The 24,113-nt window shown below is 44.3% G+C and overlaps 8 protein-coding genes across 8 annotated transcripts; 5 read left to right on the top strand and 3 right to left on the bottom strand.

Moving 5' to 3' along the window:
- Positions 1 to 2,297: 2,297 nt before the first annotated feature.
- FPOAC1_007742 (uncharacterized protein) lies at positions 2,298 to 8,501 on the top strand (the record flags this gene model as incomplete). Its single annotated transcript, XM_044852192.1, has 1 exon — positions 2,298 to 8,501. The coding sequence occupies one exon, from the start codon at positions 2,298 to 2,300 to the stop codon at positions 8,499 to 8,501; it is 6,204 nt and encodes a 2,067-aa protein (XP_044704862.1).
- A 356-nt stretch (positions 8,502 to 8,857) lies between these two features.
- FPOAC1_007741 (uncharacterized protein) lies at positions 8,858 to 10,597 on the bottom strand (the record flags this gene model as incomplete). Its single annotated transcript, XM_044852191.1, has 1 exon — positions 8,858 to 10,597. The coding sequence occupies one exon, from the start codon at positions 10,595 to 10,597 to the stop codon at positions 8,858 to 8,860; it is 1,740 nt and encodes a 579-aa protein (XP_044704861.1).
- Positions 10,598 to 11,789: 1,192 nt separating this feature from the next.
- FPOAC1_007740 (uncharacterized protein) lies at positions 11,790 to 12,907 on the bottom strand (the record flags this gene model as incomplete). Its single annotated transcript, XM_044852190.1, has 3 exons — positions 11,790 to 12,198; positions 12,255 to 12,324; positions 12,517 to 12,907. 3 exons carry the CDS (start codon positions 12,905 to 12,907, stop codon positions 11,790 to 11,792), a joined length of 870 nt encoding a protein of 289 aa, XP_044704860.1.
- Positions 12,908 to 13,232: 325 nt separating this feature from the next.
- On the top strand, positions 13,233 to 16,195 carry FPOAC1_007739 (uncharacterized protein; the record flags this gene model as incomplete). The annotated part of the gene is made up of 2 exons (XM_044852189.1): positions 13,233 to 15,594; positions 15,657 to 16,195. 2 exons carry the CDS (start codon positions 13,233 to 13,235, stop codon positions 16,193 to 16,195), a joined length of 2,901 nt encoding a protein of 966 aa, XP_044704859.1.
- A 1,026-nt stretch (positions 16,196 to 17,221) lies between these two features.
- Positions 17,222 to 19,642, top strand: FPOAC1_007738 (uncharacterized protein; the record flags this gene model as incomplete). Its single annotated transcript, XM_044852188.1, has 1 exon — positions 17,222 to 19,642. One exon carries the CDS (start codon positions 17,222 to 17,224, stop codon positions 19,640 to 19,642), a length of 2,421 nt encoding a protein of 806 aa, XP_044704858.1.
- Positions 19,643 to 20,155: 513 nt separating this feature from the next.
- On the top strand, positions 20,156 to 21,323 carry FPOAC1_007737 (uncharacterized protein; the record flags this gene model as incomplete). The annotated part of the gene is made up of 2 exons (XM_044852187.1): positions 20,156 to 20,170; positions 20,238 to 21,323. The coding sequence occupies 2 exons, from the start codon at positions 20,156 to 20,158 to the stop codon at positions 21,321 to 21,323; spliced, it is 1,101 nt and encodes a 366-aa protein (XP_044704857.1).
- Positions 21,324 to 22,000: 677 nt separating this feature from the next.
- Positions 22,001 to 22,780, top strand: FPOAC1_007736 (uncharacterized protein; the record flags this gene model as incomplete). The annotated part of the gene is made up of 1 exon (XM_044852186.1): positions 22,001 to 22,780. The coding sequence occupies one exon, from the start codon at positions 22,001 to 22,003 to the stop codon at positions 22,778 to 22,780; it is 780 nt and encodes a 259-aa protein (XP_044704856.1).
- Positions 22,781 to 22,978: 198 nt separating this feature from the next.
- Positions 22,979 to 24,013, bottom strand: FPOAC1_007735 (uncharacterized protein; the record flags this gene model as incomplete). Its single annotated transcript, XM_044852185.1, has 5 exons — positions 22,979 to 23,021; positions 23,098 to 23,479; positions 23,532 to 23,598; positions 23,645 to 23,859; positions 23,938 to 24,013. The coding sequence occupies 5 exons, from the start codon at positions 24,011 to 24,013 to the stop codon at positions 22,979 to 22,981; spliced, it is 783 nt and encodes a 260-aa protein (XP_044704855.1).
- Positions 24,014 to 24,113: the final 100 nt, after the last annotated feature.

The following is a 24,113-nucleotide window of genomic DNA, read 5'->3' as shown; positions in this document are numbered from 1 at the left end:
TTATTATTAAAGGCTAGTTTTTATATAATTATCTATTAAACTATATTACTATATTATATTTATATATACTAATTATATAAGAAAAGCTTATTAAGTTTATATATATATAAAATATATATTATATATATAAATAAGCTAATAGACTTTATATAAACTTAAAGTAACTTTAGAATTTTTATTTCTAGCTAAAAGTAAAAGACTTTAAAAGCTATATAAAAGCTATTTTAATAAATTAACTATAGACTTTTTTAAATATTATTAAAAGTAATTCTATTAATTTAAATATATATTTACTTAAGAATATAATTATAATTTATAATATTATTTTTAAAGATTAAAATAACTTCTTAATTAATAGCCTTATATAATTAAAGTATTTAATATATTTATTTTTATAGGCTTAATTAAAAATATATATTACCTTAAAGAAAAAGCCTTTTATTAAGCTTTTAAATATCTTTATAAGTAATATAAATTATATATAAAATTATTTAATAATATATAATATTAATATTAATATATTTAAAAGTATTTTATTAGAAAATATAAAGGAATTTAATTATTAATTCTAATATATTTAATAATAATTAAAGTAATTTAAAGTAATTTAAAATAATTATAAAACTATTTAATTATTATAAGGATTTTTTCTTTATTTTACTTATATAGAGAGTATTTTCTATTTAATCTCTTTTTTCTTAATTAGCTAATTCTCTTTAATTAACTATTTATTTAGCCTTTCTTTTTTAATTAACTATTTATTTAGCCTTTTCCTTTTAATTAACTATTTAATTATAATAATATCTTCTTAATAAGTTATTAATATTATTAAAATATTATTTTTATTATTATTATTTTCTTAAGTAAATAATATAATATTAATAGTATTATTATTTTTTATTTTAATTTCCTTTTTAATATTATATTCTCTTTTAATAAAAAATATAGATTTATTTTTAATTTTAAAAGCTACTTTATATTTACTTAAAGTATAAGGCTTTAAGTTAATAATAAGCTTTATTTACCTTTTTATATATTTATATATAGGCTTAATTAAATTAATTAGAAAGTTTAATATAAATAATATATTAAAGTTAAAGAATATAAAATTAATAAGACTATTAAGCCTTTTAAGAATTATAATATTTATTACTTTAAAGAATAAGCTTAATAATATTACTTTATATATATTATTATTAAACTTAAATAGGCTAATTATAAGCCTTAAATTAAAAAATAATAATATAACTTTTTAATTTATTAAAAAAAGCTCCTTTTTATAAGTCTTTATAATAAATTTAATTATTATTTTATATAATAGAAATATAAAAATTAATATAGCTTTAAATTTAACTATATATCTTATAATATAATAAACTTTTTTTATATAAATTAGGATTTTATATAATTTATTTATTACTTTTAAATATTTATTATAAATTTAAAATATAATAATAAAATTAATTATAATTAAAGTTATATAGCTAGTTATTATAATACTTTATTATTAACTCTTAATAATAATAGCTTAAGCTTATATATAATTAATAAATATTAATTTTATTTTAATTAAAAGAATTATTATTATATTACTTTATATTTATATATTTAAAATTATAAATAATAAATTAAATATTAAATTAATTATAAAAGAAAAAGTAAATAATAAAAAAAGTTATTAATAATATAATAAATAAAAATTAATTAATAAGTATTATAATTAAATATTTATATAGTAATTATTATTTTCTAAGTAAAAGGCTATTATTAAAAAAAAAGATTAATATAATTTAATATATTATAAAAATAAAATAATATTATATAGAGCTATATAGACTTATATAAGCTTATATTATTATTAAAGGCTTATAATCTAATTATAAACTTTAGTAAAGAAATATATTTTAATATAATACTATCTATTTATATTACTATATAAATAAGTAATTAATAATATATTAGTATTAATAAAGTAAGAAAAAATATTATATCTGCACTTTTAGGACACTGCTCCCTATAGCCTTCCGTACGGCCCGCAAGGCTTCCCGTCTTTGGGGTGCGCCATGACTCGAGCAATGTGGAGGCGATAAGTGAAGCTGCCTAGTGAGTCGTGACATATGAAGCTGAAAAGCAATTATGTGGCGCAGCAAAGCGGTTAGGTAAAAACAAACAGGGCCAATAGAGTCCAGATGAGTTACAGAGCCTTATATCGTCTTGGTAGCCAAAACGCCCAATAGTCATAGCTCACGATAGAGTACGGTGATCTTATTCAACATTTCCTCAATATTTCGCAAACCATGGAATCCTTCGCGAAAAAACAGCTGAAAGACAGTATTCCGCAGGCCTTTCGGCTGCACGGCATCTTGGCCAACGATACCAATTATGCCACCGACAGTGACGATGAAATCGAGTCCTGGGACGACACTGACAGCGAAGATGACTCCAGTGACGTCGATGAAGACAGTTCGGATCAAGGTGACAGCCAGGCTGATTCGAGTCAAGATGACATTGAAGATGAACAAAATCAAGATCAAGCTCAAGACAACAAGGAGCAAGATCAAGAGAACCCACCTTTGGCGTTTGAGGAACTCAGTGCCAATAGTCAACTGACCAGACAGCTGAGAAGACAGCCAGACGGTGTTTGCCTCAACAGTGTCCTCCGCCCTGGGCTATGGGTGGTTGATCCTAATCTTGACATGAAAAATTACCCTGGAGGGTTCCTTCGCCATTTGGCCAACGTCTGCTTCCAGGCAAACCTTCGGGAATGCGCGCATGAGCGGTGTATTGATGTCAAAACGTCAATGGACCAGCTCGCCCCGTCTTGCAGCTGGGAACCCTTTCGTCGATGGGCACTCACTGCTATGTCTTGTCAAACTTCAATGGACGATGAGAGAAAGCTTACCAGAGCCCATACACATATCGCCCGTGCTGTCTCTGGCTGCTTCAAGGTCATCAAATTTCATCTCAAGAAGAACTCTCTGTATGAATCTGACGACTTTGAAAAAGTAGACTTGGCCGAGGTTGTGAATCTCATGTACTGGATGACGCGAATCCAGGCTGATCTGGGAACCCCACCCGCAAAGATTTCTGACTGGGACCATCATTTTGTACCCTTCAAGTACACCATCAAGTCTGTACAGAGGGCAGCTCGAGAGGTTGACAATCTGCGTATCTGCAAAAACCGTCTGTGGAACCTTGTCAATGTCAGTGACCGCAAGCATGGCGATCTTCCAGATATTGTCATGTCTCTCTCCGACTGTGGTGAGCCACTCGCCCATCAGAAACACGATATTTGTACACCAAGCAAGTGTCAAGATGCGCAGATGGACAGCACCAAGGTCGAACAACTCCATAAATGCGAGGGAAAGGACTGCGAACAAAAGACTTTCCCTGTCGAGTTACTTGCCACCAACATTGAAGTCGGCAAAAGCACCGCTTGGGTTTGCAACACGTCGAAAGCATCGCCCCAGCTCAATTTCAATAACAAAGACTACATTGCCATCTCTCATGTCTGGTCCGACGGCACAGGTGTTGGTGTTAAGAATGCTGGAACGGTCAACAAGTGTCTTTATGACTTTTTTGAACAGACTGCTATCCGGTTGGACTGCGGAGCGCTTTGGTGGGATGCTATCTCAATCCCCCAGGAATTGAAAGCGCGCATGAAAGCAATGAAAGACATGCACAGCAACTATACCAATGCCAAGTATACCGTTGTGCACGACAGCTATCTTCTGAACTTCCCTTGGAGTGATGACGGCAGCCCCTGTCTCGCTCTCGTGCTCTCGACATGGTTCACTCGCGGCTGGACAGCTCTAGAGTTAGCCATGGCGCAGAAGGTCAAGGTCTTGTTCAAAGATCCGGACCCCACAAAGACAGAGCCCATCATCAAGGATCTTGACGATGACGTCCTGGCGAAGAGCCCACAATCATCTACCAGGGCGCATTGGCTTGCTACGTGTCTTGTTCAGAGGATCAGAAAACCAGTAGAACATATTGGCGATCTGGTTGCAATTCTTGGCCCTCGTTGCACGTCGTGGGCCCGCGATAGAACTATCATCGCTAGTCTTCTCGCTGGTGTCCCTGACGTTGACCTTACAATAGGTGAGAGCGTCATTACCAGATCAACTCTGGAGTATCTTGGCAAGATACCCTACTTTTGTCTACTTCATGGAAAACCTACAATGTACGACAAGGAGGGCTACTCATGGAGTCCAGCGACACTTGATGACATGCCCATCGAAGTTGTCGGAGGGACGCAAAAGGTTGATGATGACATGGCGGATACAATGCTTGAGATCGACGACAATGGATCACTCTGGGGTATCTGCGCATGTCGCGTAATTGATGAACAAGAGGTCATCGATGGTAAAATCAAGCCATACGGAGACAGCCTTGCAGCGACCATCAAGGTGAACCTGGCTTTGGCAGATCCGAGCAGCTGCCTCCTAGTCCGACCCTCAGCCAACAACAAGGACCCCAGGTGTATTCTCGTCGTACCGATCGGTATTCTTCAGGATGGACCAACTATCAAGTGTCGCTACATTGGTACTGTCCTGGAAGACGAGATCGTGGGCTATGGCCCGAAGACGAATATCCTGATAGGAGGCCACGAGTCGGAGAAGACACAACCACTTGATGCTGATAAGGTTTTGAATGAATGGCTGTGGGATGATGCAATCACCTTTGACCGAAACGGTGAAATGGAGTTAAGATGTATTCAAGAGGAAGAAGACGAAGAAGAAGACCACGGCTTGGAACAAAATCCTCTTGCGTCAGAAACTCCTATGCAGAACGACAGTTGGACAGAACAGCAAGTCACAGAACTTGCGGACGAACTGGAACATCTAGACCTTGGAATGATGGACGACCCTGCGGATATGACTCCAGAAAGTCTCCGTATCGCTTTGAAATGCAAGAACAGGAGTGCCACACGGTTTCTTGTCAATCGCGATGTCACTGTTGATCTTGAGGATTTCGTCAGTTGGATGAATTCTACCGACGATGATCCTCCCATGAACATCGCCCGCTCCCTTGGTCTCCTTGGCGACGTGTATATGGAGCATGGCCAAATTGGCAACGCTATAGATGCGTACGAGACTGCATTGCAACAGCGAGAACGCATGTCAGGAGAATATGACAAAAGCACAACACTTGTGAAAGTGAACCTTTCACTGGGACGAGCCTGGTTGGTTCTTCGACAACTCGTCGGGGATGCAAGCGATGAAGCGAATATGGAGTCCACCAATGATGAAGGATCAGAGGATGATGACGGGTCAGAGGATGAGGAAGGGTCAGAGGATGATTCGGAGTCCGAGTTCCAGCTCGATGATGGTACGAAATCTCGGTTTAAACTAGGCACCGTCAATCGGGCCAAAGAACTGTTTCAATCCATTGTCGATCAAGGAAAGAAGAGGGGCAACTTTCGAACAGTTGATATACAAAAGCCAGGAGATGAAGGTGGCGGTGCGAACACAGTCAAGTCCAAGGCCAACGATGGCAAGGAGGAGACTCGTCGAGATGAGCGTAGGGGGATCAAGTTCCTTCGCCTCGAGCTCGATGCAGTAGCTGAGCTGATACGTTTGGCGGTAGGGGAATTCCGTTTCGATGACGCTTCGGAAATCTGCACCGAGTCAGTTCGACACTTTGGCAACATTGCCAACATAGAGCTCTGTGAGGGATTCAAACCACGCTGGATTGAACGCAACACAAAGGAAGCAACGGCCAAGGAAAGTCGCGATAAGGAAGCTGCATCAATCTACCATCGCGTCCTAAAGAGGCTGAGCACACTGTTCAAGAAGCATCACTTGCTTATTGTTATCACAAAGTTACACCTGGGTGTCAACTGTATCTTTCGTTCCGAGCTTCGAGATGCCGTCACCCATCTATCGGATGCAATCCGCGACCTTACTTGCCATTCTAATAAGGACACTCAGGAACGCGGAAGCTCCAACATCCAGTTCACCGTTAGACCGGATCATCCCTTGATTGCCCTGGCGAGGTATTATCTCGGTCACGCTTATCTTGAACAAGAGAGGCTTCCTAAGGCCCTGAATGAACTTACTCAGGCTTTGGGCATTTTACCCAGCAAAGGACATGACTCCATGGTACTTCGCAGCGTCATCAGGATTGATCTCGCGAATTACTACCTCAAAGGCGAAGGCCTTAATCCAATGATGGCACTGAATACACTGAACCCCATTTTCGATGAGTTTCAATCAATGGTACAGTCGCAAGCGCCTGGCGGAGAACATACACAAGTCTTAGCATCGAACAATGAGCTATATGCACGGCTGGAGATTGAGGCACGTTTCATCCAAGCCAAGGCTGTCTACTACTCGGCAGGCCCCGGGAATTTCAACCAGAACAATTTTGACCTAGCTCTGAAGATCTCCATGGACGCCTTGGCGGGTACGCGAAAGCTGCCAAAGTACAAGCCTGAAAGTGACTTGGAAGAGGAGAGATGCCTATCTTTTCTTTCCAAGATACATGAGGATTTCGGAAGCAATGTCGAAGCTCTAAAATATCGACAAAGCTCCCTCAAGATTCTCGAGACCGTTGAAGGGGAGCACAGCCTCTCATGGCTGAAGGGCGCGATATCTTTGGCTCGCATTTATGATAAACTCAACGTGCTCTACGAAGAATCGGAGATTTTACTCAAAAAGGCCATCGAAGGGCTTGAGAAGGATTTGGGAGAATATTCTACCAAGACTCTACAGACGTGTCAGCAGCTGGGACAGTTTTACTTGGACCACAACCATACTCACCAAGCCGAGAAGTACTGCACCAGGGCTTTTGAAGGTTTTGAAAAGGCGCGCGGGGCCACATCCAAATACACTTTGAACGCAGCTCTTGTTCTTGGAAAGATCTTGTCGCGAAACTTCAAGTACACCAAGGCAACTGAGGTGTTGCTGAAGGCGCATACCGCTTACAATAAGGAGGCAATGAACTCACCGAACAATGTCCACAAAAAGTATATCGTAGCGACTAGAGAGCTTGCGGAATGCTTCGCTGCACTTGGCGGACCGGGTAACGAGAGAACAGCAATCCAGTACAACAACATGATATTGAAGTATCTTGAAGATCGCTGCCAGACAGAAACCAAGGACTACTGTGCTGTGCTTCTCCAGCAAGGAAACTTGCTCAAACAGCTGAGGGAGTTTGATGCCACAGAGTATAAGATCAGGCTGGCAATTGGCTTCTTCGAGAAGCACTCACAGCCTGGATCTACCTACAGTCAGGAGATAGAGGCTTTGAAGTATGAAGGTTACTTTAGGCTTGGAGAGTTGATTTTGGACATGCAACGTCTGGATATACCTCGCAAAGGCTTCGAAGACGACAAGAAGGATCCCGAAGACTTGATTGTTGAAGCCCATGAGGGCCTGAAGCGAATTCTTGGCGATGAAGATCTACTCACTATAGAAGTATCGGTTCTCCGAGGAGAACTGTGCCTTGATCATGATGATGAGGAGGATCCTGAGAGAGACCGCTATCTTTACGAGTCTCTAGAGAGCTGCAGGCGAGTCTTGCCGCACGGCACACCAATGACGATTAGGATCATGGATCGCTTGATCAACTATTGGGTCGACAATAAGTGCTCCCAAGACAAAATCGACACAGTCAGGAGATGGAAACTGGAAGATCTTCGAACAGGATATGGGCAAGACACTGCAGTGGCAATCATGAAGATGACTGATCTCAAGCGCGAAAACCTCTTTTCTTTGGAAACCATTGCTCCAGAACATCATTATGAAGACCATGTCTTTCACGATGACGAAGAATCGGTCGAAGACGATGATTTGCCTGTTTGGGATCATAGGACAATGCAGAATGACTACGCTATACAGAATCAACCACAACAGTCGCTGGGCTTGCAGATAGGTGAGCAGCTGGGCGGTATAGTGCATGCCGGAGTTACGCTGCCATTTGATGTTGTGCAAGGATTTGTCAATGCATCTTTGACGGGTGTTGTGGGTGGAGTACAGCAGGCTAGACCTTACCAAGCACCCACGTTTAATCCGCAACCATCATACGGATCAGAGACCTCTGTACCTCAAATGGTAGATCAGAGACAGATGTCCCCTCAGCCCTTTACCCAACAGTCATACGCACCACAAACTCCTGTACCTCAAATGGTATATCAGAGAGAGGCGACCCCTCAGCCCTTGATCCAACCATTGTTTGACACTGGAGCCTCACTCTTGCAGTTTCCCCTGGTAGCGACGCAGAGTTTTCTCAACGGATTCCAGGAGGGCTTGAATGGTCAAAGTCAAGGGAATCCTGGCTGCCAATACCCCACGGGACAGACATACAATCAACAAGGGTTTAGTGGTCAAATTCAAGGAAATCCTGGGTACCAAAACACCATGGAGCAGGCATATCAGGAGGAGAACCAGCCTGCAGCAAATCAAATGACGTATAATGTACAGCAAGGATACGGGAATCAAAACACAAACCAGAATAATAATGGTGGATGGTTTGGTTTTGGTGGGTTTGGTGGTTAATGGTGGGGAATTAGTTGAAATTCGACAATATAGTTTTCTACAAGTTGGAATATAATTTCATGACGCCTCGATACCAATTAGTAGAAGAATTACGAGAGATGCCCATCAGTATCCTATCCATTTTCAAGTCTTATGAGATGATATTTAAAACTATCAAGATACTTATATGGACGGCGACCATCGATCGGTGCGGAGAAAGGGTCATTAGCCTCGCCAACCGAGCATAATTATAAATTCTAGAAAGGCTAATAAGCTCTGGATATCCTCAGATTGAAAGTTCGTAGATAAGTCATATACTATGCTGCTAGCAGAGAGAATTATCCTGTACATAATAATATCAAGAAATTCCAATGATCTCATAGAATATCTGGTCCAACTAGAGAGCTTTCAAGGGCAGGCGTGTGCTTGGCCCAAGACTCGCTCGCAAACTTATCCAACATCTCCTTCGGGTTTGCAAACCCCTCGCAAATTGCAGAATTGCTAGGAGGTGGGGGTGAGGATGTATCTGCCAACAGACTATCATCTTCAACATGGGGTCCGGGCCTTACCCCATGCGACCATCCAAAAATGTTATCTTTGTCCCAAACCGCCTTGATCCTTTGCAACTCGCCGACATTCTCACCATAGTATGCTCTCTCATAAGTGTTGCCGTCCAAGGTTTCGTCAGGAAAGTTGATGTACACGCCCAGTTTGCTCATGGAATACTCTCTCAGCTTCGCATTGAAAGTCCCAAGAAACTCTCGCATATCTTTCTCCAGCCACTTATCCTTCCACTCAATCATAACGTAAGTGTGATACGAACATTGACGCCACGGGTAAGCGGAATAGGCGGGATTCTTCTCGCGTGACACGCCCCCAGAATGGATCCAAGAAACTCGAATGGATCCCTCTTCACCCTTGAACTGCTTCTTGAAAGCCACAAGTCTCTCCTGGAGAATATCTATGATCTTCAAGAGTTTGTCCTTGGTGTCATTGGTAAATTTGGTGAAGGAAAATGACGTGCAGACCTTGAAAGCAGCATTTGAAGGCAAGGACCTCTGTGTTTCTTCCGACCATTGAGCAACAAGAGTCTCGTGAAGAAATCGGGTAGAGGGCTCTTGTAGAGTTCGATCTTTGAGATGCTGCTGTAGCGACTTGCATTCTTTCGGGCCTTTGGTACAGGCTTTGAGGCGTCCATCTACTTCCTTGTCAAAATCTGTCTCTAGCCCGTTGTAGTAAGCTAGAAATCGAACTGCCGGAACCTCTCGACTGTCCTTCAGGTCCATTAACCAGCTGCTGTCGATGGTCATCTCATTTGACCAATCAGCAAGATAGAACTCTGCCATGGTTATGGTAAAGTGTGACTGGGACTCCAGGTCATCGAATGGTGACCACGTATAAACCCCAGCAACTACAACATCTTGCTTCAACTTCTGGACTTCCATCTTAAGCTGGGTAACGACTCCATAGTTGTTTCCTCCAGCGCCGCAAAGGGCCCAGAAGAGCTTTTTCTTCTCGATGTCCTTCTCGTCACGGGATACATGGATCACGCGATCTGGAGTGACGATGCGAGCTTCCATGAGCGTGTCGCTTCCTAAACCGAAGCTTCGCGTGAACGGTCCTAGGCCTCCGCCCAAAGTGAAACCGCTAACTCCAACGCTAGGGCAACGTCCGCCGTTGATCACATAACCATTGTGGTGTTCGTTGATCAGTTCGTGGTAAGCATGAGCCCACAGGGCTCCTGCATCCATGGTGATAGTCATGTTGTCCATGTCAAGGTCCACTCGTTTCATGTTGACCAAGTCAATAGAGATACCATCCTGAATGGAAGAGAATCCAGCGTATGAGTGGCCGCCATTCTTGACTCGCATAGTCAATTTATTTTTCTTGGCTCGTTCAACGACGACGCGAACGTGATATTCATGCTCGGGTTGGACAACGCAAGCGGGCCTGTCAAAGCGATAGAGTAGATTCGAATTTGCCACAGACTTTTCGTACTCTAGTTCTCCAGCGGTGTATACGGGGATCTTTCTGCCTTTGAAGTAGCCCACTTGTGCCATACAGCGTTCAAACAGGGTAGCCTCAGGCTCTTGCTGGGTTTTTCTTTCAGACTTCATGGCTGATAGTAGCACTTTAAAATGAAAAGATTTACTAAAGGTGGCTCGTTGATAAAGATAGAAGGTGTATCACAATTACCAGAAAGTTGGTTTTGACATAAATACGTCTGGCTTTGGAGCTTTTATCACTTTTTCGAGAACGTAGGTCTTAGTGTGACTGACTTTGACCTGCGGAAAGATAACTCATCACACATTTCATGGTCGATAACTTTTCTCACAGTCATCTCAAATTACGTTGAACATGTCCAAGGCGCAAATTCCAGCTGTCCTTGCAGAAATTGCCTCTGTCCTGCCAATCGCGATACAACAGATGTACTTGCGTGCAGCTCAGCCAGCCTGATCTTGACTATTTTAGCAACCCCCGGCTCAGGGTGGCGTAACCGGTGAGGGTTCAGTCAGCCACAATAGATATTTGACAAGGTCAACAACACACTTCCAGAGACATTTATAAGACATATCGTAATGGCGACCCATGCAGGTCTTAAGCTTGCGTCCAGCTACACTCAGCAAAAGTTCAAAACAACGGAATTGTCCGTTCAGCCAGTAAATGTAAGGGATATGCTACTGATCGATTTGTGTTTTCAGCTTTCAGCTATAAGCCACTCCATCATGAGGTTTTGCATTAGTGCCAGTCTGGAAAGAATCGATAGCCTATGTTGTAGATCAGTCCTCCGCCTTTAAACGGAGAATGGTCTTGTGACAGAAAGTTAAGCAGAGAATAAGATCATTTTTAGGAGGCAACGTCCTATGCTAAGTAAATGACATTTTTTAATGTATTGCATAACTGGGAGTATTGAGATAAATACGTAGATTTTAATTGCGTAACATTATTGCCCAATAGTAATACAGAAAACAGCATCGTAAATGGTTCATCCAGCAATCCGTCTCATAATGTGGAGATAATGATCAGCAAATAGTTTCAGGTCATGGAGCAAAACCCGCAATGCCACGAAATTGGCACGAGCTTTCGTTTGCGGAACGAAAAAGGCCGTTCCCGTTCGGGACAAAAGCTTGTTTTCTCATCTCTTATAAAGCTTGGCAAGACGGATTTACATCATGTGAAAGTCCGCAGTGTCTTGGTGCTCTCCCAGGGAATCTTGACGCCGACTACGTGTCTTTCATCGTCATATCAATGTATCATAAACTGTGACAACTCATTGAACGATACTACTGAAGTGCATTAAATACAATACTAAGGGTTAGCGGCATAGACAACCTGGATGATACCTGTGATCGACTGTATCAATCCGAACAAAATAGTTAAAAATACAGCAGTAATCAATGCCCACCTTGTCCACCACAGACTCAGATCGCGATCATCATACCAGATTCGTCGCAAACCCATGTTGGGCTGGTTCTTCGAGGCTTCAAGCACCCATGCCAGTCGCTGGTTCCATACTGGATATGCCGTATAGAGGCGCGACACTGCTGGGTTATTTGGGCTGGGTAAGGACCTTTGCCAGGTTTCGATCTTTCCCTGTTTGTTCTTGAACCATGTAATATAGTCAGAGTACCTATAACCAGGATGAGGTTTAGGGAAGAACAAGTGTGATGTTGCTAGTGTTTCGTCTATAAAATCCTCTGTATAAAATCTAGAAGTCCTGCAAATTGTCAGCACTTCCAATACAGTAATGTCGAAATTCATAGATGAACTTACAATTCTTGCGCACCCTTGACATGTTTAAGAGCTCCGATATTGCTGAAGAGGTACAGCGTGTTATCTCGGACTGTGAGATGGTCCGTAATATAATGGGTCCAATCAATCCTCAACCCTGCCTTTCTCTCTAAATCGATGGCGTTGAACCACGGTGGAAATCCATCTATCGGGTTCCAGTAACCCAAAGATGGTGCCGTTTGTATCGTATCAACAACCGACTTCAGACTCTCATTGTCAGATATGTGCAGTATATACGACTGACCATTGATAGACCCAGTAGATTGTTTGACTTTGATCATGAGCAACACTCTGATAACAAACATTATCGTATGAGGGATGGCTTCGTCTGGTATGCCTGTTCCTTGGAGTTGGTCTGCCACTATTTGACGCAGCTCAGCCTGACTACCAGAGTAGTTCTGTAAGATAGCGTCTCGGATGGTCAGGACATGGTTGAATTCCAGATCGGACAGACCGGTGCGTTTAGTATTCAACAGCGCTTTGACCTCGTCCCTCAGCAGCTCAAAATAAGCAGAAAACGCTTCGATATGTTCATCAAGTGGGCGGAGCCACAGCTTCTCAACAAAAATCTTCTTCTCATCATGATTTTTGGATGGGTCATCAAGGAATACACCAACGTCAAAAGTGCTAGACATTGCGAATGACTGCGACGATATAATTCTCTGGGAATCCTAGAAGATGTGTGTTCTATTGAGAGTGTCTCGTGCAGTCAGTCTCTGTTTTATAGATGATGTCAATGGCTCAACATTTGGGGGCTGAAACCGCCAGCCTCGTTTTCAACGTAAGCAGCGTTGTGGTTGGATAGAAACTGGCATGAAGGGAGGGGTAAATAAATACAAGGGATCAGATCATCTTGGCAGGATGAAAGATCGCGGATAAGAAGTCAGACAATTCTCCTTGAAACATTTGGAAATTCTACAACCTTGCTAGTATCTCGACGACTTGAATACCATCAGTCTCATGCCATCAGATGCTACCATGACTTCGATCTTCGACGCTGTCAAGTGGAAAGGATGCTTAGCAAAATATACGTCTCCTTACTCCCTCTATAGATACAAAGAGTGCCCAACCCCCGAAAACTTTGCCGGCCAACAAAAAGTCCAAGCTTTCGAGCTTGACTACGATCGACATTCAAAGTCGACAAGTTTGCAACACGATCAGGGGTTTCGAGATGGCATAGCGGTAGAATTTTCCAATACAGGTACTCTGCCTCAAGTATCGACAATTGACAAAATGATTGGCTGGTATTTTGATGAGCAAGGCCTTGCTGATTTTCTCTGGAGGGATCTGAAACCAGGGATGGAAGAAGAGGCTCAAAGTGAGCTGGATAAAAAAAAGAAGTTCGATTGGATAAGGAAGAATGAAGGCCACCTCTACGGAATCAATCGCTTATGGGCTATACGAGGATATTTCATCGGGCCCGACAACAACAATGCCCCGCCATGTATCACGGTCTTGTGTGCCAATGAAGACGTGGCGCGGTTCTTGGTTGACCGTATCCACTCCAAACTACATCTTCACAAAGGTTGGGGCGCGACCAGGCTACCTGGAGTCAAGGTATTAAAATTCGGGTCTAATGCTGGAAGCGATGATGATTCGGACAAGGTGGATGACGGTGACAAACCCCAAGGTGCCACTGCCGGTAGTGAAACGGAGAACACGATACAGGTTGATACCAGATCCCAAGACAATCAGTCTATGCCAACCATGACAAACGGAGATCTCTCTTCCTGGGCGCTGCAACGTCATCGATGTGGCATTCAAGTCGAGATCGTCAAAGAATCAGAAGTGATTTCAAGAGCAACCATTGGTGGCCTCATCATAGTTGGTGATGAAGTATATGGTTTGACAGTCGGTCATCTCTTCTCGCCATTGGCTACGCACGAAGAAGAGCAGCAGAGTACACCAACTGATACGGTTGCAACTATGATCACATGGCAAGAAAGTGAAGCTTGTGGCATGGAATTTGACTGGGCGTTAGTGAAGATACCAGGCCTCCAGAAACAAGATGTCGAGTCTTGGATGGATGTTAACTTGGTCCGGACGGTGAGCGGTGAATTTCGTCCCGTTCTCATTGCTTTTGAGGAACCATCTCCCTACACTCACGTGGTGATAGCCACTCCCGGGACGACACGTTGTCTCAGAGGCGTCTTTATTGGCTCGGCTTCCATTGTTAACATCCCAGAATCACCATATCCATATGCTACATGGATCTGTAGAATGGAACTTCCATGGCTAATACAGCCTGGGGATAGTGGGTCTTGGGTTCTGGATGCTACAAACGGTATACTTCTAGGAGTGTTGGTGGCAGGTTGCCCTGAATTGCAAGAAGCATACATCATTCCCGCTCACAAAATCTTCGACGATATTGAGCGACATTATACACACAACCCAGATCTGCCTGTTCATCTTCCCAATTGCCATTCCCTCCCAAGAACCAATCAGATGGACCTACATTCGCTCATCAAGGAATTCGGATCTATAGTGAAGATTTTCGAGTTGTCCGACTCGCCGGAAATGCCAGCGGATTTTGGCAGCCGCATAGAGAAGTGGATTGAAAAGGCTGATGCTTTCACAGATATATCGCCATTTTCATATAGTCTGAGAGCAGAAAACTCGCAATGGTCGTTTGCTACATCAGTCAGACAATATCAAGACGTGACTCCTGATGCACCAGACATGGAGTTTGAGAGATTTAGTCGCCACCCAAGACTCGGGTATGATATATTTGAGGACGACCCAAGACTCAGGTATGGTAGATTTGAGGACGAGCTCAAAACCGCAATTCAGCAGCCTCCTTTACGATGCTACAACTTCATGAACGAGAAGTTTGTGCCTGATCTAGAAAATTTGGAATTCGTCATGTTGCTAAGTCTACGGCGATGTTTGATGTTGGGCCTCAGCGAATATTCGCGCTATGACACCAATATCCCGAACGCCACCAATCCTTTGCACAGCATGGCAATAGAAAGAGAGGCCATTTTGATGAACCATAAAACATCTGCGAACTATTCTGGACTTCCATCCCCTTGGGACAATCGATCAGTCAAGATGCGACATGGCAAACATAGGAGCTTCTTTCCATGGTATGGCCATGCTTGTCGACATAAATTTCCGGGAGGGTGGTTAAATCAATACCGCTACTGGGACCCCAAGAACGGTGACTACCCAGACGAAGTGCACATGTTCACACCTAGCCCGCCTCCATGGGATAGGCTTACTGCTACGGGGGTTCTCAAAAGATTGCGACACGGTCTTTTGGTCCTGGATGGCATCCAAAGGAAAGGTATTGAAATAAGTTTACGAGAGACAGAGATGTCGGGTAAGTTTGTGTCGATTTGCATACCTCAGGAGATATTCATATGATTAACACATAAGCAAAAGATTTGTCGTGTTTTTCTCCGAGACTCGAAACTGAGAGCGGTATGGTGCTATTCGCCGTTAAGGTAGTGAAAAAGGAGCATCGGTTCTTGGCGATTTTACCACCGCCCTCTATCGGTCCATCTACATGCACACATTATGGGATACCTGGGAATGATTACCCGGAATATTACGCTAGTAGCAACGCAATCGCGTATTCATGTTGGAGGCTTCCATACTTGCTCACGGATAAAAGCGTTCCTGACGAGGAAAATCTTAAGCGGTTGCTGTCAGAGCAGTTTGATATTGACATCAGCGCTTTCAAACAACCCCGGAAATTAAATCTCCACGCCGCGCACTCCGGGTTCTATCTGAAAGAGTATAATCGATACGTCGATGTCGTTATATATGAAGGTCATATCGACGATCAGTCTCCTGGTTGGAAGAAGCATCGTCCAACAGGTTGGATCATGCCAACGGTAAATCAGGAAGCAGCAAGGAAACACTTATCGCCTCCTTTTTCTGCTATTCTTGATTTCGACGACGTTGATATGGAATTTTAATCACTTCTGCACTTCTGTCGTATCACTTTGGATCTAACTACTATTCTTACGAAAATACCAAGTGTCTTTTATTACATAAGTTGTAGACTCGCAGTTGAATACATTTAATAGCCTTGTCTTTGTGAGATAAGTTTAATCGTGTGATATATTGAGCCATTGCTTTTTGACATTGACCAACCCTGAAGTCTAAGGTCGTGAGTGTAGCGACAATGTATAGGTGGACGACTGCAAATATAAAATGATCTATAATTTGTTCAGGTAACAATCCCTATCATGTAAATACCCACGTTCTTCACTGTGGTCCTACAGACCTTGACGATTGCTATCTGCCAACTGTTGCACTATTACTGGTAACCTTCAATCACTTCCAAGACCGCCACACAGTCGTTATCTCCTCACATTCATGCCAAAGAGCCTCCTCCCACCCCTTAATAAAATCCTTCCACATGAAACGAAACGAGCTCTCATTACCATCAACTTTAACCTTTAGGAACAATTCAACCTCTAAAGATCCGCCAATCAGACGCTCCCAATTTGAAACCCTCAACCCCATGGGCCGTCGTGCCGTTGGCGCGCTTGTATTTTACAGGGATCATCTCAAACAGGCCCAGACCTTGTCCTTCTCCACCAGCAATGAGAGTTTCTTCTTTCAACCTCCGAATCAAGAAACGGAAAAAATACCAAGACATTCAACCCTGGCATGTTATACCTTGTCGGTAATTCTCCCGGAAGGTATACGTATCACTCCCAGATGCGGTTAACACACCGGGATATTAAAGGTCTCCTGCATATGAGCCTCCAATTCGGTACTTGTTCATCACCTCATAGACCAGGATAGTAGAAAATATATATTATGTACCACACCCATCATGTTGAGCCTCTTCAAGTCATCGCTACGTTTGATTGTCTTCCTCCACCGCAAGTACGGTGTATTTTTCTTTTCCTACCGTTCGCGGTATATTCCATTCATTAAACGACCCCGGTGGTCTTCACATTCTCTAACGACACATTCATTGACCGATCAAAATGCGTTTCACTCTTTCTTCTGCTGCAGCCCTTTTGGGTCTTGTGGCTTCATCCACTGCCCAGCGAACTACTGCATACACCGATCCCAAGACTGGCATCGACTTTCAGCGCCTTGTCGACGATGACTTTAGCGTCGGTATCGCTGTCCCCGAGACACTGGGCAAGGACTTGATCGCCCAACTGGTTGTCCCCGTTGCGAAAGATGGTTGGGGAGGTATTTCGTTCCGAGGCGGTATGGTTGGCGGTCTTCTCTTCGTCGCTTGGCCCAACGGCGAGGATATCGTTACCAGCTTCCGTTTGGCTAGCTCATATGCCAACCCTGATACGTACACCAACACCACTGTCAAGGCGACGCCTATCCCTGAGGGTACTTTTGTCAACAGTACTCACTTCTCGTACACTTTCCTCTGTGAGGGATGTGTTGAAGAAAAAGTTACCAGTCTCACTGGACAGTCGCCTGTTATTGGCTACGCTTACTCTACCATCGCTGTCGACGCCCCTGCTGAGCCCGAGAGCGCCCTTTCATACCACGGTGCTGGATTCGGTCAGGGTGGTCTTGATATCAAGGCTGCTGCATCTGCCAAGTTTGCTGAGTGGGCTAAGATGGCCAAGGAGACTACTCCTGCTCCTCCTGTTGGTGGTGGTGGAGGCAACGGTACCATCCCTGTCCCCGATGCCCCTCCTACCACTTCCAACGTCACCTACGATGTAATTGTCGTCGGTGGTGGTCCAGCCGGTATCATCGCAGCTGAACGTCTTGCCGAGACGGGAGTCAGTGTTCTTCTCATCGAGCGCGGCCCCGCCAACACTGTCGCCCTCGGAAACACCCAGCAAGCCCTTCCTTGGAACAACAGCCTCACTCCCTATGATGTCCCCGCTCTCGGTAGCAGTTTGGGAAGCATGTCTGGCACCAAGTTCTGCAGTGATACTGCTTCTACTGCTGGATGTCTCCTCGGTGGTTCCAGCTCTATCAACGGCCTCAACTTCATCCACCCTCCTGAGCGCGACTTCCAGCGCTGGCCTGCAGGCTGGAGCTGGGCTGACATGTCGGCTGCTGCTGAGCGTCTGTACGAGCGCAACCCTGGAACAACTCTTCCTTCTGATGATGGAAAGTACTACGATGACATGACATTCCGTGTTCTCGAGGGTTATCTGAGTGCCAAGGGCTGGAAGGAGGTTGACTCTATTGAGCAGCCCAACGAGAAGCACCAGGTTTACTCTCGCTGCTCTTGGTCTATCAAGGATAACATGCGCGCTGGTCCTGCCCGTACTTACATGCCTTTCGCCAAGGCCCTTCCAAACTTTACTCTCAAGCTTGAGACCAAGGTTATCCAGCCCATTCGATCCGGTAGCATGATTACTGGTGTTCTGACCCAAGCCGCCGACGGTAGCAAGCAGATCATCAAGGTCAAGGCTGGTGGAAAGGTTGTTCTCGCCGCCGGTGCCATGTCCACTCCTCGTCTTCTCTGGAACGCCGGTATCGGCAAGTCTGATGCTCTTGCCATTGTCAAGGAGGGTGCTTCTCGAACTGGTGTCACTCTTCCTCCCGCTTCTGACTTTATCGATCTTCCCGTCGGCCACCACCTCCAGGACCACGCACAGGTCATGCTCCAGTTCAAGGCCAAGAGCAACTTTACCGCGTACAAATTCAACGATATCGCGACCAAGCCCGTCCCCTCTGATTTGGACCTTTACATGCAAGGTTCCGGTCCCATCACCCAGGCTGCTCAGCGCATGCACCTGTGGACTTCTGCCGAGGGCGCTGACGGTCGCGTTCGTTACCTCCAAGGTACAGCTAGTGCCATGGCTGATGGTATCATCACTGTCCGCACATTCTTGACTCACGGTACTTCCACCGTCGGAGAACTCGGTATCGCTGCTGGTGGAAACACTCTCCTCAAGACAAAGCCCTGGTTGATTGACCAAGAGGATCGCAAGGCCATGGGTGATTTTGTCCAATACTGGCTGGACCTCGTCAGCAGCAGCAACTCTACTCTGTCATACATCACCCCCGGTGCCACTGTTGATGATATCCTCGCAACCAAGATGATTAGCGGTGATCACTGGATGGGCAGCGCAAAGATGGGTGTTGACGACGGTCGCAAGGCCAACGGAAGCAGCGTCGTGGACCTCAACACCAAGGTTTATGGTACCGACAACCTCTTTGTTGTTGACGCAAGTCTGCACCCCGATCTCCCAACTGGAAACACTCAGTCCATCATCATGATTGCTGCTGAGCACGCTGCTGAAAAGATTGCTGCTCTCAAGGTTTTTGGTGGAGGTAGCAACTCTACCATTCCCGCGCCTATTTCTTCTGCTCCTACGCCTGTTCCTACCCCTTCAAAGGGTACCAAGTGCAAGCGAGCTATGCGTCGTGCTGCTCGTCGGTCTATTGACTTTCGACGACGATCAGTTTACTGAGTTTAAATCTCTTCACTGAGATACACATTTCTTCTGTAAATTGTAGCCAGATAAGAATCTTTGGTAGCTGTAAATAAAATAGCAATTGTCCAATCAATGAGTCCTTCTTTGTCACGTAAATCATGACGTTTCAGTGAGCCGTTGAGGTAGGAACGGGGGAGTGGGTCCTTCCTCCTATAAGGGCCCTATAATAATAACTTCCGTAGCGAGTCCTGGAGAAAATTAACGCTTTTCTTACATCTTACTGAGACTCTATCAGCATCAAGATACCCCATTATTGCACCCAATTCTTCATTCTAATTGGTCAATTTACCTCGGTTTCGTGTTCGTCATTGCTCGGGATCGGGCGGATTTAACTCTCCGTCAGCATCGACTTTCAGTATCTCACTGCACTTTGTTTTCAATCATCAACATCTTCGGAACGAGTGCGAACTGCCACAATCCACTGATACCTCACAATGGACGAGACGGAACATAAGAGGCTCACTCGCGTGGGGTACAAAAAGTCCCGAAATGGATGCATCAGGTGTAAACAGCGGCGAGTCAAGGCATGTCAACAAACAATGTAACACACACCCGACTAACTATTCTATAGTGCGATGAAGAAGTCCCATGTTCAGCTTGTATCAGACACAAAGTCCGCTGCAGTCTCGAATTATCACAGGAAGAACAACAGAGTCTTGCGCCCCCTCGCTCCAGTCCTGCGTCTCTAATGTCGGGCTCTTTATTCTCCAATCCTCTTGAGGAACCCGACTGCTGGGTATCAACAGCTGAGCTGATGCTCCACTACACCACCGTCACATACAAGACCATGGTCTTTACCGAAAGTACCGTCACCACATTCCAAGAAACCATGCCGCGAGAAGCTCTCGCGTATCCATTCTTCCTCCGTCAAATACTGGCATTTTCCGGTTATCACCTCGCCCATCTTCACCCTGATAAACGACAATTTTATTTGCTACAAGCATCAAAACACATCAACTCCTCAATTCGTGGTATCAGAGAAGCACTTTCGGAGGAAGTAACGTCCAAAAACTGCCACGCTTTATATGGTAGCACCACATTCGTCGTGGTCAACAAATTTGCTGCATTCCCCAACTGCGATGACTTTCGCAGCCACGAATGTTTATTACCGGTACAAAGTCTTATGGAGATTTTTTCTCTTGTCAACGGTATGGAAGCCGTGTTGAAAACGCCAGGCGCTGCGGATCTTATCAGGGGTCCTTTGAAAGAACTTTTCTGCGAAACCACAACAATCCATACGATAAGCCCTCTTCTTAGCGGTCTCTCAAAAAGACTACCCGAGCTTGCGAACAGGATAGCAATCGACCTTATGGAAGATCATTGCCGTCCTGCGTTGATCTCAGCCGTGCAGTCCATCACGACTTGCGTGAACGATTCACTTGGAGAACTAAACAAAGCGTCGCCTCCAGAGTTGAGGATAATCTTTTGGTGGCCCATGACTGTGTCGAGAGATTTCCTGGACCTAGCAGTGTCTGGACATCCGATGGCTCTTGTGATACTGGCGTATTATGACATTTTGTTGTATTGGGGTGAGTCGCAGTATTGGTTCTTTGAGAATTGGGCCGAGATTCTTCTTACTGCTATCATGGACAAAGTTAAGGGATCGTCGTGGGAGGATTTGTTGAATTGGCCTATTGAAGTAATCATGAATTCATAGAACATGATAAATTGCGAACAGAAAATAGACTCCACTACAATTGCAAACTTTGATGCTGTCGTCTCGGTCAGCATCAGCATTTCCGACCCCGCCGACTCCATTCGATAAAGAACATGATCTTCGCCAGGATTATTAGTGTTATTTAGGCTTGATTGTTAAATTATCTCTTATTCTTTTTCTCATGCTTATTTTTTAGTCCGGGAGCAATCGGGAATTAACGTGAGACGAGTGTAACATTTAATCTGACGGCTTCCGAGACATGTCATCAGACCTGTCGTTACCAGTAAGCGGTACCTGTCGCGCTGAATGTCATCATTCGTGTTCGGACTACTTATTCGGACAGGACAAAGCTGAGATTGTGAGGTTACAGTTACATTGAGCCGGTACACAAAGATGAGGCCGGTCCGATCCGCGTATTTATGCGTATCTTTGTCTCAGTCTTACTGGTTAAAAAACAGTGTCTGCTTACGCCCAGCCTAGATCAGACGCCACGGAACATCGGGGAAATGAGAATCAATTACTTATCCTCGGACTCGCGGGAAATGAAGATCGGCTGACTGTACACAAGGATTCAAGACCCTGAAAAAAGTATTTATTTAGAGTCTCTTTACCTCTTGTAGCACGTATTCTTTCTATCCGTTCAACTTTGTTCATTGCCCCTCAAAATGTCGTCAACAATGACTGAAAAAGAGAACTCGGCTCCTCGCCCTCCCCCCCTCCTATGTCTCGGTGCTGCTCGCACAGGCACAGCATCTCTCATGGAAGCCCTTCGAATCCTAGGCCTTGAAAACGTTCACCACGGCTGGGAAGTCTCAGAGCGCGAAGATCAGCAATGGCAATGGCGCATTTTCGACCGTGCAGCCGACGCCACGTTCCCCAACATTCCCACATACAACGGCAAAGGATTCTCACGCGCAGAATGGGATGAAGTTTTTGGAAGCTACGAAGCTGTATCAGATGTAGCTTCTTTCTTTGCAGAATCTTTAATCCCAGCATATCCCGATGCAAAAGTCATTCTCGTCGAACGCGACATTGAGAAATGGTACAAGAGCGTTCTCATGATTTTCGAACCAGCTCAAAGTGCATTCTATCGAAATCTTGGAGAAACAGTTGGGAAATGGGCTGGTTATGACAATGCGAAAGCTAGTTTCAAGATGCATCAGGGTTGGACAAAGGCGCCTACTCCAGAGACCACGGTTGAGCATCTAAAGGAAGCATATATCGGACACAACAGGTACATTCGAGAAAATGTACCCGCAGATCAACTTTTGGATTTTCAGCTTTCGCAGGGTTGGGAGCCTTTGTGTCGGTTTTTGGGAAAGCCGATTCCTGATGTGCCGTTTCCTCATGCTAATGATTCGGCGGCGTACAAGGCTAGGGGTAAGAAGTTGACTAGGAAGATGATGGGTAGAGCTGCGAGGAACTTTTTCTTTCCTTGTTTTCAGAAGAAGTTTTGAGGAGTTATAGGTGAGTAGTGCTTTAGATTACGTACATACTTAATATACTTCAGTCCAACTAAATTTTGAAACCATCAATTGTAATTCCCAATAGGTAGATTAAAATATCCCAAATGCCCTTCTCAACCGGCTCTTCTTTTACTCCCAATGCACCGTCAAAGTTAGTCTCAGTTGTCAATTGTATTTAATGCAGCCACCTCAAAAATACGCCGAAGCGCTACCGAATTCAACAGTTGAAGTGCTGCAACAGGTTATCAATATCTAGTTTGAAGACTTGTAGTTTGTCTAGATTTGAGTTTCTTTCAACACAAACTTACCTTGTATCTTCATCCTCCCCGTCTTCCACATCTGTGATTGAGGGTGAGTCGCCCGTCTCCGCTTGAGCAGAGTTGAAATCATCTACGGAAGGTTCCACAGAAGGTACATTTCCTGGGGAAGATGAAATTCCTGGTGCGGGTTGAACAGAGCCAGAGGCGTTTCCAGCCCGGTCTGAGGGAGAGCCAGGAAGAGCAGAGGACACCAAGCCCATGCTCGTTCTCTTGATAATACATTGTGCGGTCTGCTTATGTTCGACGATTGATACGGTCGTGATGGTTGTGGGAACGATATGTACAAATTCTTTGACAGTGGTGGTATTGACATCTACTGTCACGGTAAGTGGTGTGGGCTCTTCGTAGATAGTTGTGTCGCGACATTGACCTTGTTGGGTTCTTAGTATAGCCGTGGTAGTTATCCTTGAAGACAAACTTACCTTCGACACTTGTTGTCTTTGTTGATACCTTAACTTGAGTAAAGGTGCGGGTAGATGTAGAAACAGTCTATGTCTGGTCAGTGCGAGCTTCTAGCATAATGAAGGTTACGTACAGAAACACTTTCGAAGACGTGAAGATTCGTCACATATTTGGTGGATGCATGCGTGCGTATGATTTTGACATCGGCTGTCGTTGCGCACGCCGTGATTGAGGCGTCACATTCCTCCATCAGCTGTTCCCCTTCCTCGGTTGAGGAGCTTCCATTCATAAGCACAATCGCTAGATTTGGTAGCTGCTGTCCTGCATCGCCAGGGTAAGCAGAGGGATCTGGTCAGACAAGTATGGTCAGTAACAATGGACATTGCTAGAAGTGCCAGGCCATGGTGATGTGAGATGGGAACGAACCAGCGCCAGCAGCGGCAAGTCTCGGTAGCCCAGCTATGGGGAGCAGAAGCAAGTGAAGGAGCGTGTGTGATATCATCATGCGCAGTCAAAGTGCAGAAATGATCCTAGGTCAAGTTGTTCAAAATCAAACGAAATAGGGTTATACGGAAAGCAGAAATAGCCGACAAAGGGTGCAA

The sequence above is a fragment of the Fusarium poae genome, chromosome 3 (genome assembly GCF_019609905.1).
Source record: "Fusarium poae strain DAOMC 252244 chromosome 3, whole genome shotgun sequence".
In the NCBI taxonomy this organism is placed as follows: domain Eukaryota; kingdom Fungi; phylum Ascomycota; class Sordariomycetes; order Hypocreales; family Nectriaceae; genus Fusarium; species Fusarium poae.
The sequence above is the reverse complement of the archived record's forward strand: the minus strand, read 5'-3'. Positions and strand labels throughout refer to the sequence as shown.